Raw genomic sequence first — 18958 nt, 5'->3', positions numbered from 1 at the left:
AAATTTAATATGGTATCAGAGCCCAAGGTTAAAAATCTTGGTGGATTTAGAAAAAGTGGATAAGGACATGCCTCTTGTTAACCCGAGTAATGGGGGCCCAAGAAGGGGTTTATTATCGGTCCAAGTGGGATCGGTTCGAGATGGAGTTGTCATCTCGAGGAGGCGTGGTCCTTGGATTGAAAGGGAGATTGTTGGATACAATCCAAGTCCCACATCTGAAGTTTGAAGGGATTATCATTAATATATAAAGGGTTAGGGTCAATCTACTAATTGCCAATTGGTTTTTAGCCCAAATTTAATAGAAAGTATATATATTAAAGAAAAATAAAGACTGGTCTGATCTGATTGTGAAGAGCATTCATTGGATTTTATCTTCTTTTTCTGCCACTAGAGTATATAGATCACTTCCCTCATCATGCCCACTTATATATTTCCATCTGTCTATATATTTTTATTTTGTTTCTCCTCTATTATTGAAATTCTTTTGCCTCCTACGTTCGAGAGAGAGAAACAAAAGAAAAGATCTGAAAAAGTTCTAAACAGAACAAACGTTCCTTTGGCAATTTGGCATTAGTGTAGTGAGACATATCAATCAATAATGCATGCCTAGTATTTTTACTTTATATGGACTTATAGTTTTTTTTTCTCTTTTACCTAACGTATAGTAAATTATATTTGATTTATTTATTTACTTTCTCGTGGAATTCTAATGTTTTGGGCCATAGTCTAATAAGATTCTTAAGTCCGATTTGTTTAGATCATGTTGGTGATACAAATGAAATTTTCATCCAAGTAAGGATGTGTATAAAAAATGTAACTAGACCGTTTATCTTTGGTTTAAGTGATCGGGGTCGCTGTCGAGGTAGGCCAGAAACAATTAGGGGAGAACACAGAATGTGAATGTGGTTTCGAGGTTTCATGTTATTGTTTCTTCTCTCATTATTTAATACTGTACTATATCAATGGAATAAAATCAATGAAAATATTATACGGAAAGACATAGACAAGACAACCTAAATGATGATCAACGACCTAACCCTATGATTAGATTCCACAATTCTTTTCCTCTTTATATATCCTTAATTATCAGATTTTGATTTGTTAAACGTGATCGTACCATCCCAATGTCTTGTTGTTTGTTTTAGTGTGTATGTATGAATTACTGCTTTTACAAAACGACATTATAAAAAGATATTGATTATAGGTCTAAAAGATTTTAAGATACTGATTTAACAACTCAAAACACCTTTTGCAAACACTTATTACTTCTGATCTTAAAAGTGAATTTGCTGGTCTAGATTAGAAGTTGATATCCAATGGATCATTTCTTTTTTGGATTCGTACAAAAGTGATTGCAAATTTCAACCATAGATAGTGAATGATCTTGTTCCACTTGCTAAGTTCTCAAATTACATTGAGACTTAGGACTTGGCATTTATTTGATCTTACTATTCATTTGGGAAAAGCTCTCTCTCTTTTACTCACAATAACAAGAAGTCAAGAACCAATAAATTAGAAGAAGACTTTAAGATGAAGAAAAAATAGTAACAAGACGCTCACAGGCCTAGCTTCTAACAAAGGTTAAAACAGAGATGGTTCGTAAAAGTAATCTCATTATCTTTTTCACCTGTTGGTTTCTCCTCAAGGCAACAAAGAATTTCTCTGGGTACCTCAAGCTACATTTACATTACAGTAATTCTCTTTAATTACAAGAAGAAGCACAATAACCAATTGAAGAACATAAGATACAATGAAGCTCACAGTATGGATGCAAATGCAGTTTTAAAATAGTGTTGAATCTTATCACCACAAGGTCAGAACTCAGAAGTAGATGTCTGATTGCTTGGATTGTGCCTTTAGATCCTTAAGTTTCTTCAATATGTTACTGAAGTAATCCTGCAAGTACTTCTCTAGAGTCACCATGTCCTTCTGATCCACACCTAGTAGGCTATTAGTCTCGGTCATTGGAGCAGAGAACACCGTGTCACTCGAGAGAACCTGAATGTGTCCGTATCACATATATATTAGAAGCATGATTTCAGTTTATCTGAAAAGCTACTATGAAACAAAAAGAACAACCATCATCGTTAGGTGATAAAGGCCAATTACCTCTGAGAAGGCCAGTCTATCCGCGACATCATTTGTCCATTGGAAGAACCGAGTTAGCTGACGTGTGACTCTCAATACAGAAACTGGAACGGTTGTGACATTTGCATCTTGCCCAGCAAGTCTCTCACATAATGTTATCACCTGACATGAGAACAGCGTAATGAAAAAGCTTATGCATCAATAACATTTCATAATCCATTTCATACAAAAGAGCGGTAACTATAACCCTACTTACTTCTTGGGTTGTCCATGCACGAGGGCCAGCGAAAGTTAGAAGCTTTCCGTTGATTTTCTCATTGCGTAAAGCTATAAGTGTCAGCCTAGCAATATCCTGTTGTAGCATGAGGAACATGTTAAAATCATTTTGTGTGCTTCACCCACATTTACACAGAGAAATGAAGTACATCTACATTTGTTTACTCACCTGTGTGTCCATGTAAGCAACACGAGTTGGTGCATCTGTTCCCCAAACAGATTTTTCCTCAAGAATTGGAACTGCATATTGACCAATAAGACCCTGCAGAGAGGTATAGAAGAATACTCTGGATTAGACAACAATCAGAACATTATTACCACACACATATAATCTCAAGTACTCAATTTCCACAACGGTCAAGAAGGACAACTAGATGCATAAGTTCCAAAAAGGTACAAGAGACAGATAGATAAAAGGGAGTGATGCTTACTTGCATGAAACCACATAACCGGATGGTGATGTGGTTTAAACCAGATTCCTGAAGAAATTTCTCAGTACAATACTTAATCTCCATGAGAGGAACCTCGGGATGCTTATCGCAATTGTGGATAGAGTAGAAGACATATTTCTGAATCCCCATAGCCTTTGCACATTGTATCAGAGCAACTTTACCTTCCCAATCTACCTAAACAGAACACACATTAACATTTTAATCACATTGGAACCACCACCCTCCCTGAATCTATCCAACCAACACTCAAACGTACAAAGCAAAGGCATGAAAGTGAGAGAGTATTAGACACAACAAGCCAGTCAAAGTCTCGCTTAGGCTAAATTCACAAATAAAAAATTGAATCTTTAACAACAAGAATTACAAAATCTCCTGGCCAAATCAAAATTGAAGCTTTAACAAAAAAGAAAGAGAGATGATTAAGAAGCTTACCGTCTTGATGGGTTCTTCAGGACGTCCCGTGGCACAATCAATAACAGTGTGGACACCGACCAAAGTCGCCGGAATTGTCTCCGGTTTACTAAGATCCGCCTACACCACACAAAACTCCGGTTTAGTTTCTCTATAAAAGACTTAAAGGAGGAGAAGATGTGAATACGTACATTGACGACGGTGGCGCCCCAATCACGGAGGAAATCGGCGGGAGCTGGTCTTGGTCGGACCAAGCACCTAACGTCATAACCTTCATCTAAAGCTCGCCGGACGATTTGTCTTCCTAAAGTTCCGGTAGCTCCAACCACCAAGATGCTCGTGGGTCGGACAGGTGTCCCCGGAGCAAGATTAACCGCCGCAGCACTGCATGTAACCGGGACTACCGTTGATCGTTCCCGGTTAAGGGACGAGGAGGAGGATGGGAAGAGCGGGATTAAATTTTCCGGTGTGAGAGAACGCCGCCAGGAGAGACGTCCGGAAGAGTTATGATGGTTGAGAGTGCCACTGCCACGTGTAACAATCTGAGCGGGGAGCCTGAGAGAAGCCATCGTCACTAGTGGAAGAGAAGAGAGGAGAGACAAAGTGAGAGAGATAGAGAGACGACAGTTAGTTGATGTGAGTTTAGCCACGTCAGCTCGTGGATTGGCTTTCATTTCTTGCCACGGAATTAATCTATACTATATAGTATAAAATAAAACCAGCTGTATTATTTTTTTTTATTTTTCATTCAGTTGGGTCACTCCATGGGCCGGATTATGGGCTCTAATTTTCTAATTCTAATTATTAATCGGGTATAAGTATAACCGATGTTTTTTTTTTCCAATATATTAGCAAACAATACTACTAATTTAGTAGGTGTATACACATTTAAGAGATTGATGTTATTAAATGTCTGTTCATAAAAGAAGAGCAGATCACCAAATTTAGTTTAAAGCACCAAGAGTTACGATTCATTTTAAAACTTTATGCCACACTAGTACTACTATGAATATTTAAAAATTAATATATAGCCATACACTAAATACTCGTGGAAATACATAATAATTAAATTATATAGAAGAAATTTTACAAAAACAAAAAAGACACAACAAAATGTCTTTTTCTATTAAAACTAATTCTCAATTGCATCGATTTTCTTGTAAACTTTGAAATCGTTCTATGTATTTAACACAAATGTAACGATACATCCACCTAACAACATGATGAAATGGTGATAATAGGTGTATACTCGTTTTTGAAAAAAATCAAGTTAGTTTATACTTGTAGTATGCCATTTTTTCGGTATGTACATCCAATGTACAAGCAAAATGATAATCAATTATAAATAAATAAGATTCTTGTTGTTCAGGTGGGCACACACTCATAAACTAAAGTAACACTTGTATATTACAAAGAGGAAAATCAATTTGAATAAGCATATATGGCAACTCATCAACTGAATTAACACTTGCATATTATAACACTTGCATAGTTTGGCAAACTTGAACCGAGGGGTCAGAGACCAAAAACCACGCATTCCCAACTCTTTTACCGCCATATTAGTGATGGCGCGACCTAATCCGCCAGCGAAAATGAGAGAAAGTTTTCGGTTTAGATATACACTAAAAAAAATATGTATGTTGTATCATTTAAATGAAATAATATTAAATTATTTATTGATAAATGAAGCAAATATGTATAACTTCACATCAATTATTATAAGTGATATTATAATTATCTATTTTGGTATCAATTAAAATTGATTCAATTTCTATTATATTATATTATATTTCAATAATCAATATAAAATAAAAATTCACATCATTTAGATAATTGATGTATTTATTCATTTTGAGTAAATGATGTGAATTTTTATTTTATATTATACCAATTATCACCACATTATACCACCAGACTATACCAATATATTCGAAAGAAAGTGTATTTGTATATACATATTTTAATAAATTCTCTCTCCCATCCGAAAAAAAACACAAAAACCTAACTGGGAAAAGAACAAAAAAATCGCCGCCGACTCTCTCAGGAGGAAGAAGAAGACGATGTCTCGAACGCAATTCGCAAAGGTAAGGAAAGCAAGTCCAAATTTGATTTATCCGAATGATCTCTTCAATTTCGCTATTCAATGATTTTGTATTAAAAATCTGTAGGTCTGTGGAAGGGCTTTATCAGCCATGGGATCTTCCCGGTTGTCCTCGAGCTTCAAGGAAGCGTGGAAGGAGCAGAAAGGCTCGGCTTTTTTGGAGCGTTTCTTAGTGGATTCTCTGGCCACATTCTTTTCAGTATGGTTTCTAAACTTTTTTTTTTTTTTTTTTTTTTTTGGTTGGGATGGGTTTGATAAATCTCGCTTCAAATCCCTAATTTTTGATTGTTGTTTTCAGATCTTTACAAGAGAAGAGAGTATTGGCACAAAATAGACAGAACCTACGACGAAGCCATCAAGCGTGCAGAAGGCGTAAATGCTAAACTTGACAAATTTCAAAAGGTAAGGAAAAGTTTGAATATAGTTAGTTCCCCCTGTGCATCGGTGCATATTGACCATTATAGTTTTACTGATCATGTTCATGATGATTGATGTTGTTTCAGGCAAACGAGGAAAGAATAAGGGTGATTCTCAATGGTGAATCCACTTCTTGAGCAACCGGCAATTTCTATCTTCTTCCTCACTTGTTCTTCCCCCAATGTTGCTTTTACATAAATAAATTATGTTTATTTAGACTTATGTATTTAGTTTCATGTCGGAACATATGGACCTATGGTGTGTGTTTGTTCGTTCCTCTTTATATATATGATTCGTGTGCCTATCTTGTTGGATTCTATAGTAGCACTTGTTTCCCTTGTGTATATAGAGAGCATTGGGTTCCTGTTCTTATAACACAAGTCTTTGGGTGGTTTACATCCACTGCTGAAAGGCCATGATAGAGAGGTTAGGGTATAAAAATAAGAGGTGGGCTGGAGGGTTTTCTGTCTTCTCAGTTCGACTTTTATGATATCGTTTTCATTCCTCCTGTCACTCCTTTATACTTCCTTCAATCCTTCTTCTTAGATTTAGAGAATATTTTTGTTCAGCACGGTAAAAATATTTCTTGTAAACTGGATGGTATAGCTGAAGGTGGTCAGGCCAACAAGTCCTTAACTAAGCTGGTAATGTTGATCAACAAAGCTGGTAATGCTCATTACATCATTGATCCAGCTGATGAACACAAGTTCGACTTTGACCCGCTCGATGTGACCAAGATCTGGCCTGAGGATATCTTGCCTCTTCAACCAGTTGGGCGTATGGTGTTGAACAAGAACATTACTTGTTTGCAAAGAATGAGCAACTTGCCTTCTGCCCTGCAATTATTGTTCCCGGGATACACTACTCTGACGACAAGCTTCTTCAAACCCGTGTCTTCTCTTATGCTGACACTCAGAGACACCGTCTTGGGACCAAACTACCTCCTCCAGTATGCGCTCATCACAACAACCACCATGAGGGATCCATGAAACTACGTTTGTAATAGTATCTTGTGGATCTTGTATGTGCCATGTTTGTAATAGTATCAGGTATGCGTTTAAAGAACAAAAAAAACCTTCTGTGTTGTTGTTGTGACCTTAGTTTTGTCTCTTGTTTTATCAAAATGAAAACATTAGATACATTGAAGATTTTACAATCGGTGTTATTTTACCTATAATGATGTCTTTCTAAATTAAGGTACGAGAGATCTCGCGGTGAATAATACGAGGCTGTGAGCATAAATGAACCATGCTTATACTTGAATCAAATCATTAATTAAACCGACATGGAGTTTGTACATTACACAAACATGAGAGCAAAAGTAGGACGGACAAAGCTTTGGACACAAGTGAAATCTGACAATTAGTAAGTTTCTTCTATGTAATAATAAACAATCACCCATCCAATATTGCCTCCAACTCATCTATTTCTTGGATTTTGGAAAGGACCTCCTGAAACATGACCAGAAGAATCATGAATGAATAGAGGTATATAGATAGACACGATGTTACAAAACCCAAAATGCTATCTTTATTTCCTTATGTGTACGTACCTCTTCAGCGTACTGAAGTTGCTTTGGGTTCCCAGTTGATGTCAAACCACCTCAAGAACCAAACGAACATTGTTAGAAGAAGAATTGTTCCAATTGTTTATAAATTACAGTTAAAAAAAAAAACAAAAAAAGATCAATAACTTACCCAACACGTATCCAAGACCACAAAACACCCCTTTAAAGCAATATTCAACAATCTTCTTCCTGATGGAGGTAGCGCTAGTCACATCTACCAAATTGATTGAAGCAAAAGATTATATATATCGGACATAAACTAAACCAAGTTTCTTTAATGCAAAAAAAAAAATGCAAAAATTCTCACCGGCGGCGGATGACAAACCACATCCACGATACTGCTGCAAATTTTGGTTTCAATAATTACGGACAAGAGACATATAACCTTCTGGAATCACAGATAAGATCATCTTTCTCGATTACCTTGTTAGCAACGGTGCTTCCTAGGAATCGCATCATCTTCAGCTCAGCCGGCCCTCGTCGAATTTGGTGGGGGAATCAATCTTAAGGGTTTCCACTTTTCCAGTCTTTCGTAATTTTTTTTTTATTATTGTTGTAAATATTGTCGATTTGATCTATTTGGGCCTGGTGGGCCTGTTGCGTAGGCCTTTCCTTTCCTCATCCCTAGAAGTAAAAAAAGAAAATACTTAAATACATTAAAAAATTAATGTGACGCTTATGTTTATAAAGAACATAGTTTGTAAAACATTCTTAAGCTTAGATTTGGATGGTCATGTACAAGCAACACATAAAAGAACAAACATCTATCCTTGTTGATATTTAAATACTTGATGTACAATCAACATTTTAAGTATAAACTTAAAAATTTATACTAGTATGAATATTTTTTTAAAAAAATATCAATCTACACACTCTTTTATATACTTAAATACACCAACAAAATAAAAGATAATATAGCTAAGACCCTCTTGTAAGTGTAATTTACATGCTTGTTCCTCTTGTAAGCCACATTATTACCACACACACATAATCTCTCAAGTACTCAATTTCCACAACGGTCAAGAAGGACAACTAGATGCATAAGTTCAAAAAAAAACCAACCAAAAGAAAGAGAACATAAAGCTTGAATCTTTTTTGTAACACATCACCATGTTAGGGTTTCTTCCACTCTGATGCTCTAGAGCTCTCAGCAAAGGGAGGAAGCTACGACGGCGCGATGAAGCCATTCTCGAGATTTTGCTTTCTAGGGTGTGATTCTTTACCCGGAGGGTTTTAAGAGGGTTTGGAAAAAGGTGTGGTTTTTTCTTCTTCCTGTGGAGACTAAATGGGGTCACTTGTTTTTTAAATGAAGATGACACTAATTTTGGAAGACTTTCACAACAGAAAAATTTATCATGTCTTTTTTTTTTTTTTTTTTTTTGGTTATAATAAAATGAGGATCTTAAATTGCTATATATATATATATATATATGTTAGATTACGAATTGTTGTGAAGTTTTATTATATATGATCAGTATCATAACATTTTTAATCAAAACTAGTCTATGCATGTAACTAGAATTTAAACTGGTCGTCTAATAAGTATTAGATGTAATCTATACCACTACAAGACACTTATTGACTGTAATTACATATGACGAAAAAAAAGAGAGAGACTGTAATTACTAAATATGCCTTACGCCGGCAGAGGAAGAAATTACTTAGGGTTATATATTAAACATGACAAATTTAATATAGAAATGTTAGTTTAAGAGTATCGCGTGTAATACATGCAAGCAAGACCTCAACCTCGAGTTATAATAAATTGAGAATAGTAGTAACGACATCAACCATACTAAATTAAGATTACATTTTTTCTATCACTAATACAATAATAATAATAAACATATCCACAACACACACAAAGAGAGAAAAAAATCAACTAGACAGGGTACATGCCACTAATGACTATTAGGCTCAAAATTATGTGTTCCTTTATATACCTCATGGTGTAAATTTACCAAAATTGCTAGCTTAACTCTTGTTAAATCATGGTGTAAATTTACCAAAATTGCTAGCTTAACTCTTGTTAAATGGAAATGAAATTGAAATGGTTTTCTTGTAAACTGACAGAATTATTCCTATTAAATAGAGTTTTGTGATTAAGATTAATGGAAACTGAACCGCCATTTGAATCAACTTAATGTACATTGTATGTTATACCTCGTTCTGCCGAGATTTTATTTCCTTTGCTATCGCACTTCGCAGGCTCAAAGAAAGACAAACTTAGAAACATGACTAGACGTGAGCATATATAACAGTACAACACATAAAGGAAAATGCTACTGATTTTTTTTTTCTTTTCTTTTCTTAGCGCCACAAACGATTATTATTATGGCTGATTATTATTCTTATTTTTTAAAAATTGGGTTTGCTTTTTTGAAGGGTTCATATTACATACAGAGAAGGTTCCTTCCTCATTTCAACTATTAGTATTATAGTATATGTTTCTCTCTAATAGTATGTTTGTCTTAGAATCACTTGCTGGATATTATTATTGTTATTTACCGAGTGTGTGTCGCTTGTTTGTTTGGAGGTTTCACCTCGTAAATTAGAAAATCTTACATGTCCCACTCTCCATTTGTATTGATGCATCTATTTATATATCAAAGGTAACCGATATACTTTATAAGTTTATCAATTAGTTTTCATTTAATGTAGTTGATATACATAGTGATACTTTTGGTTTCATTAATCACTATTTGTTGAATTTCTAGCCACCATTAACATAATCGACTGGTACGTACTCGGCCCCAACCGTCGTTGAATGTTGGACACACCGTTATGATATAAATTAATATCTCTTTATGCTGCTTGATTACTTAGTTTAGTCGTCAAATGTAAATTGATATCGCTGGACGTCAGGGTTTGGATTGTTTGTCACGAATTTACATCATGCCCTTACTGAAATATCACCTGAATTCAAGTGTATGTTCATTAAACTACATATAAACACTGTATATAGTTCCCCCATTAAGTACAAAATTTTGAAATAGTCATAATTAATAATTAGATTTGCTTGATAACACAATTTTACGCGCGGCACTAGTAAGAAATATTTTAGGTGTTTTAAATGTGATAATTTATACGAATTCTGCGATATAATCCCGAATGGGCTGAGAAGTTTGTGAACATAATACACATTTGAAGAATATGTGTGTTTAAAATAGGCAAAAAACGTATTTGTGTACAAATAAAAAAATACCAATACTCGGGCTCCACCGATCGATACCTAACCTACATATTTATAAGGTATACCGTCGCATATGTTGTGAACACATGCATGGTCCATTTTTCTTAACTTTCCAACTGATTAAATGATCTATGAATGTCCATGCCGGTTAGTCCCGTACTTATAATGCGTATAAGAAGATTACTAAGTCGATTAAAAAACCCAACCGATCGACATAAAAAGAAATTTCATGACACAAATCAATAAATAATCAGATATTATTAAAACAGCAAACTCGAACAAATAATTTGCTAATTTTTTTTTGTTTCTGAACAATAAAAGCAGAAAAAGATGGAGACTGTGTAAGAGAAAAAAATGAGGGTCATCAAGAGATTTGGGTGGTTTCCCTCGGCCATGAAAGGTGTCAGCCTCGTGTACCATGTCACAGTCTACAATGGCTTAATTTATTGATTGATTTTTTTTTTTTTTTTTTTGTCACTGTGACTTACTTAAATCAAGGGACCATTTTGGTAACGTTGCATAATAAAAGCTAACCTAGTAGATTTAGGGGGTGTTATTGGATTGTGGTTTTTAAAGGAGTTTGATGTATTTGAGAATCAGGTGTTATTCAATTAGGTATTTTAAAAAATCCATTAAAATCTAGTGTTATTCAATATCTACTGGATTTTGTGTGATTTTAGATTTCAATGTACTTTGCTTCTAAAATATGAACACACAATACCACACTTTTCTCAATCATTTCATTTTCTTCTCCTCTCTCTAGATGGATCTTTAGCCTTTGATATATTATTGTTTGATTTTTTTTTTCAATTCTTTTATATAATCACACTTATTCATTAGATCTGTATTATTTTTGAGAATTTTTTTTTTGTGTTCTTTAACTTTTTTTTCTGGGTTCATGATCTATAACTTTTTTTTTTGGTTTATGATATAATCACACTTTTTTTTTTCTGGGTTCAATCTCTGTTTCTTCCTCCTCAAATTTTTTGTATATAATCACACTTATTCATCAGATCTGTGTTATTTTTGAGATTTTTTTCTGTGTTCTTTACTTTTTCTTTTCTGGGTTCATGACATCTAGGTTCTTTAATTACATCAAAAATCTGGATTGAAAACAAATACAGTTTAATTCAAGTTTTCCATGACATGTGTAAAAGTCTGGGTGTTATTAATTTAATATAATTTTGGTGTATAACACAGTTTATGGATATATATATATATTTTTTTCTAACAATAACTTTAAAAAAAAATCCATAACAATCACCAAAAATACATTATCAATGACTTTCAAATCCACCTTATATGCATTATAAAGTCCACACAAATGCATTAGACTTTTAAATCCACTAATGTCCTGGTTTAATTAAAATCTATTAAAATCCTTAATCCAATAACACCCCCTTAGTTCAGGAAAGACAGATATTTAGATAGATATAAATAATGATTTTAGTTCTCTTCGATGATGGTGATTGAAATTTAATCGTGAAGGAACCGGATGATCGGACACAAACACTAAAATGATTCCCACTCGCCCAGACCCAGTTCAGTTTCTTTCGGTGTTAAAATAAATTAATATTGACATCTTTCTTTTGTCATTAGTTGGATATCTTATATTTTATCCAACATTCATATTACCACGCTGTGACCGGTGGGTAAGAGGTGATCTAATTATGATATTAGTATTAGAGTAGCTAGCACACTCTGGAAAAAAAAAATCTTATCGAACAAATTGCATCGTAGCTAGCACACTCTGACCAAAAAGATATCATCAACACTATCAGCACAGTGAAAATTTTCTTTGTTATATGAATGTTGTCATTCGCTTATATATACTATTTCGAAGTCATTTCTTCTTGTGAGCATTCCTTTTTTTTTTAGGGATGTGTAAACAATACTATTCTTATCCATAACAACTAAAATGATAGGTTTAATAATTTTGGGAACTGCTCGTCGATCCTTGCTAATAATTTTTTTTTTTGTTTTTGGTGGGGCGCAGAAGCACACGCAAACGAATTTATATTACATGTGTGCACGTGGACTCAACTGGGTTAATCAGATCAAGAACCCGCCGTCTTGCTCTTGCATTATCTGCTATGTTATATTACATGTGTGGAGGAGATGAGCCATGAGGAGACATATATCACATAATTAAAGAAGAAAAGTGGTGCATTGTTTGGAAACATATTTTGAGTGCCACCACTAAATTATCCATAATGTTAGTTTGAAAGCAGTCGAGAGATTTTGTAATAAATAATATATGCACTGTGATAAGGCGATTACAAGGACATTTTTGACCATAGTACGTAGTTTTAAAAGACCGAACGTATAAAAGTGTTTTGGACATTACACAACCATAAGCGTTTTGCAATTGCAACACAACCAAATCTGATAATTATTTTAGTTATTATTACGGAGGCAAAAGGTGACTCAAAAAAATATCATTCCATGATCAATTCGCGTTTTTAGATGTAATTTACACCAATACAAAACACTTAATTGTATTAACTGTAATTACATATATGCCTTAGGCCGGCCAGAGGATCGAAGAAACTTAGGGTTAGATATTAAACATGACAAATTTAATATAGAAATGTTGGTTTAAGAGTATCGTACGTGAGTAATATATACATGCTAGCAAGACCTCAACCTCGAGTTATAATAAATTAAGAAATAGTAGTAACGATCAACGTCCTTCAAGATCTTGAACTTTTGCTGCAAGAATCATACATCTTGTTTCGGTTACCTACCTACTAAATACATTTTTATTATCACTAATATATACAATAATGAAAAATATCCACAAAGAGAAAAAGAAAAAAAAAAATCAATTAGACTGGGTCATGCGTGAACCCGTACGTAGACCGATCATTGCCACTAGACTATTATCAGGCTCAAAGTTATGTGTTCCTTTATGTACCTCCAGCTTAACTATGCATGAGACAAAACTCCAGTTAAATGGAAATGAAACTGAAATATATAGTGTACTTTTTAAAACTGACAGAAGTTCATATGTTAAAACACTAAACTTAAGTCGTGGGTATGCTCTCTCTGGAAGATGGCAAATAGAGCTGCACAATGTGTTAAGAGACTTAGAGACGATACACCAAATAATCTGATTCGATTTAACATTTACTCAGATCTATATTTGATTGCTTAGATTAAGGAACTTTCAGTAAATAATTAACGTAGATAGTCTCCCTCTTATTTGGTTGTATTCTATCACTGTAAACTGTAAAGACATCAAAACATATATTATCTTAACACAATGATAACTTTTACGTTTCTACTAATCATTGAATCTTAATTTGATAATATAATATTTTACTGATTTTTGGTTTAGAGGATCCGGGGGAGAAGGATATGGTGGCTATTTTTATTCTTGTTTTCTGACAGTTAAATCATTTTTTGTCATGAATGACGAGACTTAAATTTAAATGCATGATAAAAGGTACGTACATGTTAGTTTTTGATCGATAAACATACCCATGCATGACCAATGTGTGAAAACAGGTAAGTCAAAGGTATCACGACTTCACCAATGTGGAGAAAGGGCGGTGGAAGTTTTGGCTTCAATATCAGATATCTTGTTACGTACTGGAAATTACGAAAAAAGCTATTGGAAGACCTGATTGTTATGGAGAGAGGTCATGAAGGTCGTCCCTTTAGCTAAGCTTAAACCAACAAAAAAAAAACACACACACTTATTAAAGATTGGTAAAAAATAGAAAACTCCCCCCGAGTCAAACAATTTTTTTAACCACGCGACGCAACGTAAAGTTCAAAAAGAAAAAAAAAAAATTTGGGCCTGTTTAAACTAATGGGCCTGTTTATTATAAACTCGTGAGCTGAGAGAAAAAAAAAAAAAAAAAAAGGAAGAATTGGGTTGAAAGAAGAAGATTGGGAAAGCAGAAACCCTAAAGGAATTTTGTACATCAGACCGACGCAGGAGAGCAAGATGATGAGGCACACGCAAACGATTCTCGCAAAGGTGAGCAAAAATTATTCCTCTTTCGTTTCGTCCGGATTGGATTCCCCTTAACAATTTCGTTGTTTAAAAAAAAATATATATATATATTAATATTGTTTGAATCGAAATCTGTAGTTTTGTGGAAGAGCGTATTCGACCATCGCCTCTTCCCCCCTGTCCTCGAGCGTCAAGAATGGGTGGAAGGAGCAGGACTGCTTGGTTCTTTCTGTACTATTTCTTGGTGGATTTTATACCCATGGTTTTAAAAGTAAGTATGTATTTTTTTTTTTTTTTTTTTTAATTATTATTCTCAGTTTCAAATCCCAATTGTGAACTTTTTGTTTATTATTATTGTTGTTGTTGTTAACTAGTAGTATATTTTTACCAAAATCAAATTGATTACTCTCACAGATGTTTACAAGAGAAGAGAGCATTGGCACAAAGTAGACAGAATGCGAGACGAGCACATCAAGCGTTCAAAGGAGCTGTATCATACATCTAAACGCTATCATAAGGTAAGTAAAAAAGTTTGATCCCCAATCTCTTTTTTGTTTTTTTTCCCTACTTTTAAGACTTGCTTTCATTTCAATTTTATTTTTCTAGTATGTAAAAAAAAAATCACCATAACTTTGGTTATGTTGCAGGCAATGATGCAGGCACTGAAGGAGCGTAAAATCTAGGCCATGAGCGGAGCAATTCAGTCTAATCCAATGTTTGTTACTTTTATTTTGGACTAGTATGTGGATTTGGTGTAATCCTTTGGTTGCCTGTTGTTAAATACTACTACTACTACTACTACTACTACTACTCTTAGTTAAATGGAGATGCAATATGTAATGTATGGATCCTGTTTTAATGGTTTTCCCTGAGAGCACTTTTGTTTATTTTATTTTCTCTTTCCCTGCATAATTAATAATTATGCTGCTGCTGAAAGGCCACATGATTATTGTGTTTGCATTCTCATCCTGAATGTATATCCTTTTATCCTTGTCTTGATCTCCTCATCAGCCTATAGGATCCAAATGCTGCTCACTGCTCCTTACATAAGGTATGTTACGATTCTTTCTTACTCCTAAGCTGATGTTATTATGGTCCTGTTCTTGGCACTCTTGGCTAGCTAAAAACCCTCTAAAATCGGATTTGGGATTGGTTTTTTTGACAGGTTAAAATACTACTTTTACCAAAGATCATATATATACATATACCATCCTCTGCATATTCACTTGTATGCTTATTGTGTTTGAATTCTCTCATCCCGAATGTATATATCCTTATCCTTTTCTTGATCTCCTGTGACTCTCAAAGAGCAACATCAGCCTATAGGATCCAAATAAATGCTGCTCACTGCTCGTTACATAACTCGTATAGGTAGGTATGTTAAGATTCTTTCTCACTCCTAAGCACTCTGCAGTCTCATGAAATGAACTCGAACATGCATAGATACTTCCTTTGCCCCTCGGATCTGAACAAACTTTTGGGCATTGTTTTAGCATCCTAAGGAACAAGCATCTGAATTGTTTTGTAACTGCTGCTGTTGATGCTTCAAAGAACCTCCTCCATGTATGGATGGTTTGCAACTGAGCCTGTTGTGCCTGCGGGAACAACTGGTGAACGACGTACATCTCAGCTAAAGCATTCCAACACCTACCTTTTGAGCTTCTCTCTCTCTCTCTCTCTCTCTCTCTCTCTGAAATTTAGCTCTCTGGTCTGATCATCAAATATTTTAGAATCCCATCGCTTTAGGTGCTATGACTGTGCTAAAGAGTTAAAATCTGGTGCTGGCTTATTTTTTTCAACCATTTAGAAGCGAATGAGGAGCGGTGGTGGTCTACAAGCTCCTAACATACACAAAATGCTGTGAACTTTTTTCTTTTTATGGTTGGTGTATGTAGAACATTCCAAACCCCAGAAACATTTCTTCCTCTATTTGTCAAAGATGAATCAAAAGATATTTTGTTGGTAAAAAAGAACATCTTTATCAATGTTACCAATCCTCAAGATTCATCACAACATTACTAGTAATATTTGGACAACGACCATTTAGCAAAATGGCATAATACACAAATGACAACAAAACCAAATAACCAAATAGTCTTCGTCTTGTTTTGTCTTATAATAATTTATTAGTTAAGGTAATGGATAGATAGGAAGTCCCTTAATCTTGGCTTCTTGTTCATCCAGAAATTTCCCGTCACTGATGAGGCTCTGCAAGAAGAATCATTCATTATCTGGGATGATTGGTAAGAACGAAAAAAAAAAAAAAAAATGTAAGGTTATATAGTTTGCAAAACCTAATCTAATCACCTCTTCAACTTCTTGAACTCGCTTTGCGACGGGGGGTGATGTCAGACCACCTGAGGAAGAAAGCAAACCAAAACGAACATTGTTAAAAGAAGAGAAGTAGGGAAGATGATGGTTCCAAACTCTTTACAGTGAAAAGAAAACGTACCCAACACGTATCCACCACCCAAAAAAGCAACTTTATAGAAATATTCAACAATTTTCTTGCCCATGGTGGTGGTAGTCACATCTACCAAATTGATTGAAGCAAAAATATATCAGATATGAACGAATACAAACGAAATGATCAAAAAGATGCACAAAGATTTTACTGCAAAAATTAGCAAATTCTCACCGGCGACGGCGGCGGATGAAAAACCACGATACTCCAACCTCCCCCCCATGCGACAAGACTGCAAAATTTCAATTTAGACGGACAAGCGACATAACCTTCTGGGAACAAAGAAAAGAAGACAAAGATCTCTCGATCGATTACCTTGTTAGCAACGGTGCTTCGTAGGAACCGCATCATCATCTTCAGCTCAGCCGGCCCTCGTCGAATTTGGTCGGGAATAAATTTTAAGGGTTTCCCAAAGGGATTTTTCGATTCTTCTCTCTCTTTCTTTCTTTTTCTTCCTTTTGGGTTCTTCTATTGTTGTCAATTTGGGCCTTATTATACTGATGGGCCTTTCCTTTTCTGAGCAAAGCTTACCGGTAATAGCTGAGCTGGAGGGGAGAGGAGGTGACGTGGCAACTGAAGAACAACGCTGCAGGAATAGCATATCTGCATGTAAGCACTCCCCACGACTGGTCCTTCCCCCCCCCCCCCCCCGCGCATTACTTGTAAAAATATCTCTGTGTTAAACAAAAGCAAAAGAGCAAGGGAATTTTTAGTTGGGCCTGTTTATACTGATGGGCCTGTTTCCCAAGCCCATTCCTCATTATTTATTTTGTTTCCTTGATTGAATCCCTCGTAGTGATGACTTTGTCGAGAACTAAAACTGGATTTGATTATTCTTATTAATATTAGAGACTACGAGGATTAATTTTAACAATGTTTATAGCAGTACTAATAATAGACTTCACTTTCCACTAATTCATACGTATAATAATCTTATCTTATAAATAATATATATATATAGATATATGCGAATTTATAAACGTTCGCTTTCTATTATGGTTACTTAGTTTACTTTTAACTTGATAAATTAATTGCCTTGAATATGAATATTTGCTCTCCACTATTTCAGTCACATTTTAAGTTTTTGTATGTGAAAGCATTTATTTAACCATCTTCACCGGTCACCATAACAAATCTTAAATTGCTATGTTTAATTACTAATGTTGTGAAAATATACTATGTATTAAATATCGTTAAAGCAAATTATTTTAGATATTACTAATTAACACTTGAGACAAATAAAATCTTAATGCATAAATACAGTTGTACAAATTAAACAGTCTAAACTATGGAAGTTTGATGCATGATAGTTTGATAGATAACTAAAACTAAACTAAACAGTCTTAACTATGGAAGAAACTATATAGAGTTTCGGTATTAATTAGAAGAGAATAATGTGTATAAAATGTAACTAGACCGTTTAATTTTGGTTTAAGTGATCGGGGTCGCTGTCGTAGTAGGCCAGAAACAATTAGGGGAGAATACAGAATGTGAATGTCGTTTAAAGAGGTTTCATGTTATTGTTTCTTCTCTTATTATTTAATACTGTACTTTATCAAATGTAATAAAATCAATGAATATATTATACGAAAGGACATAGACAACACAACCTAGCTGTCAAAAAAAATGATGATCAACGACCTAACCCTATGATTAGATTCCACAATTTTTTTCTCTTTCTATTTCCTTATCAGATTTTGATTTGTTAAACGTGATCGTACCATCCCAATGTCTTGCTGTTTATCTTAGTGTAATAGTGTGTATCTATGAATTACTGCTTTTACAAAACGACATTATAAAAAGATATTGATAATAGGTCTAAAAGATTTTAAGATACTGATTTAACTACTCAACACACCTTTTGCAAACACTTATTACTTCTGATCTTAAAAGTGAATTAGCTGGTCTAGATTAAAAGTTGATATCCAATGGATCATTTCTTTTTTGGATTCGTACAAAAGTGATAGCAAATTTCAACCATAAATAGTGAATGATCTTGTTCCACTTGCTAAGTTCTCAGGTTAC

General features: G+C 34.4%; 3 protein-coding genes and 2 long non-coding RNA genes across 9 annotated transcripts; 2 read left to right on the top strand and 3 right to left on the bottom strand.

Annotated features, from left to right (window-relative positions):
* Positions 1-1593: 1593 nt before the first annotated feature.
* LOC104729684 (protein HIGH CHLOROPHYLL FLUORESCENCE PHENOTYPE 244, chloroplastic) lies at positions 1594-3911 on the bottom strand. Its single transcript, XM_010448658.3, has 7 exons — positions 3419-3911; positions 3249-3347; positions 2796-2990; positions 2534-2626; positions 2345-2440; positions 2110-2250; positions 1594-1998 (listed from the first exon to the last, which is right to left on the bottom strand). Exons 1-7 carry the CDS (start codon positions 3899-3901, stop codon positions 1822-1824), a joined length of 1284 nt encoding a protein of 427 aa, XP_010446960.2. The 5' UTR covers positions 3902-3911; the 3' UTR covers positions 1594-1821.
* A 1225-nt stretch (positions 3912-5136) lies between these two features.
* On the top strand, positions 5137-6049 carry LOC109128057 (uncharacterized). The gene is made up of 4 exons (XR_002034497.2): positions 5137-5311; positions 5396-5527; positions 5627-5730; positions 5832-6049. It is a non-coding gene; the product is annotated as an uncharacterized LOC109128057 (long non-coding RNA).
* Positions 6050-7000: 951 nt separating this feature from the next.
* Positions 7001-7867, bottom strand: LOC147930120 (uncharacterized). 3 transcript variants are annotated; one of them, XR_015574957.1, is made up of 5 exons: positions 7736-7867; positions 7620-7650; positions 7443-7526; positions 7298-7347; positions 7001-7196 (listed from the first exon to the last, which is right to left on the bottom strand). It is a non-coding gene; the product is annotated as an uncharacterized LOC147930120 (long non-coding RNA). The 3 variants fall into 3 exon arrangements; XR_015574956.1 differs by having other exon boundaries at positions 7620-7653; positions 7736-7846; XR_015574958.1 differs by lacking the exon at positions 7620-7650 and having other exon boundaries at positions 7736-7846.
* A 6484-nt stretch (positions 7868-14351) lies between these two features.
* LOC104729683 (uncharacterized) lies at positions 14352-15361 on the top strand. The gene is made up of 4 exons (XM_010448657.3): positions 14352-14493; positions 14608-14740; positions 14884-14987; positions 15117-15361. Exons 1-4 carry the CDS (start codon positions 14461-14463, stop codon positions 15150-15152), a joined length of 306 nt encoding a protein of 101 aa, XP_010446959.2. The 5' UTR covers positions 14352-14460; the 3' UTR covers positions 15153-15361.
* A 1062-nt stretch (positions 15362-16423) lies between these two features.
* Positions 16424-17591, bottom strand: LOC104729682 (uncharacterized). 3 transcript variants are annotated; one of them, XM_010448653.3, is made up of 5 exons: positions 17249-17591; positions 17108-17165; positions 16922-17002; positions 16777-16826; positions 16424-16677 (listed from the first exon to the last, which is right to left on the bottom strand). In XM_010448653.3, the coding sequence occupies exons 1-5, from the start codon at positions 17285-17287 to the stop codon at positions 16600-16602; spliced, it is 306 nt and encodes a 101-aa protein (XP_010446955.1). In that variant the 5' UTR covers positions 17288-17591; the 3' UTR covers positions 16424-16599. The 3 variants fall into 3 exon arrangements, with proteins under 3 accessions (XP_010446955.1, XP_010446956.1, XP_087334061.1); XM_010448654.3 differs by having other exon boundaries at positions 16764-16826; positions 17249-17584; XM_087477935.1 differs by having other exon boundaries at positions 16424-16666; positions 17249-17584.
* Positions 17592-18958: the final 1367 nt, after the last annotated feature.

This window comes from Camelina sativa, chromosome 12 (assembly GCF_030686135.1).
Source record: "Camelina sativa cultivar CO46 ecotype springtype chromosome 12, ASM3068613v1".
NCBI lineage: Eukaryota > Viridiplantae > Streptophyta > Magnoliopsida > Brassicales > Brassicaceae > Camelina > Camelina sativa.
The sequence above is the reverse complement of the archived record's forward strand: the minus strand, read 5'-3'. Positions and strand labels throughout refer to the sequence as shown.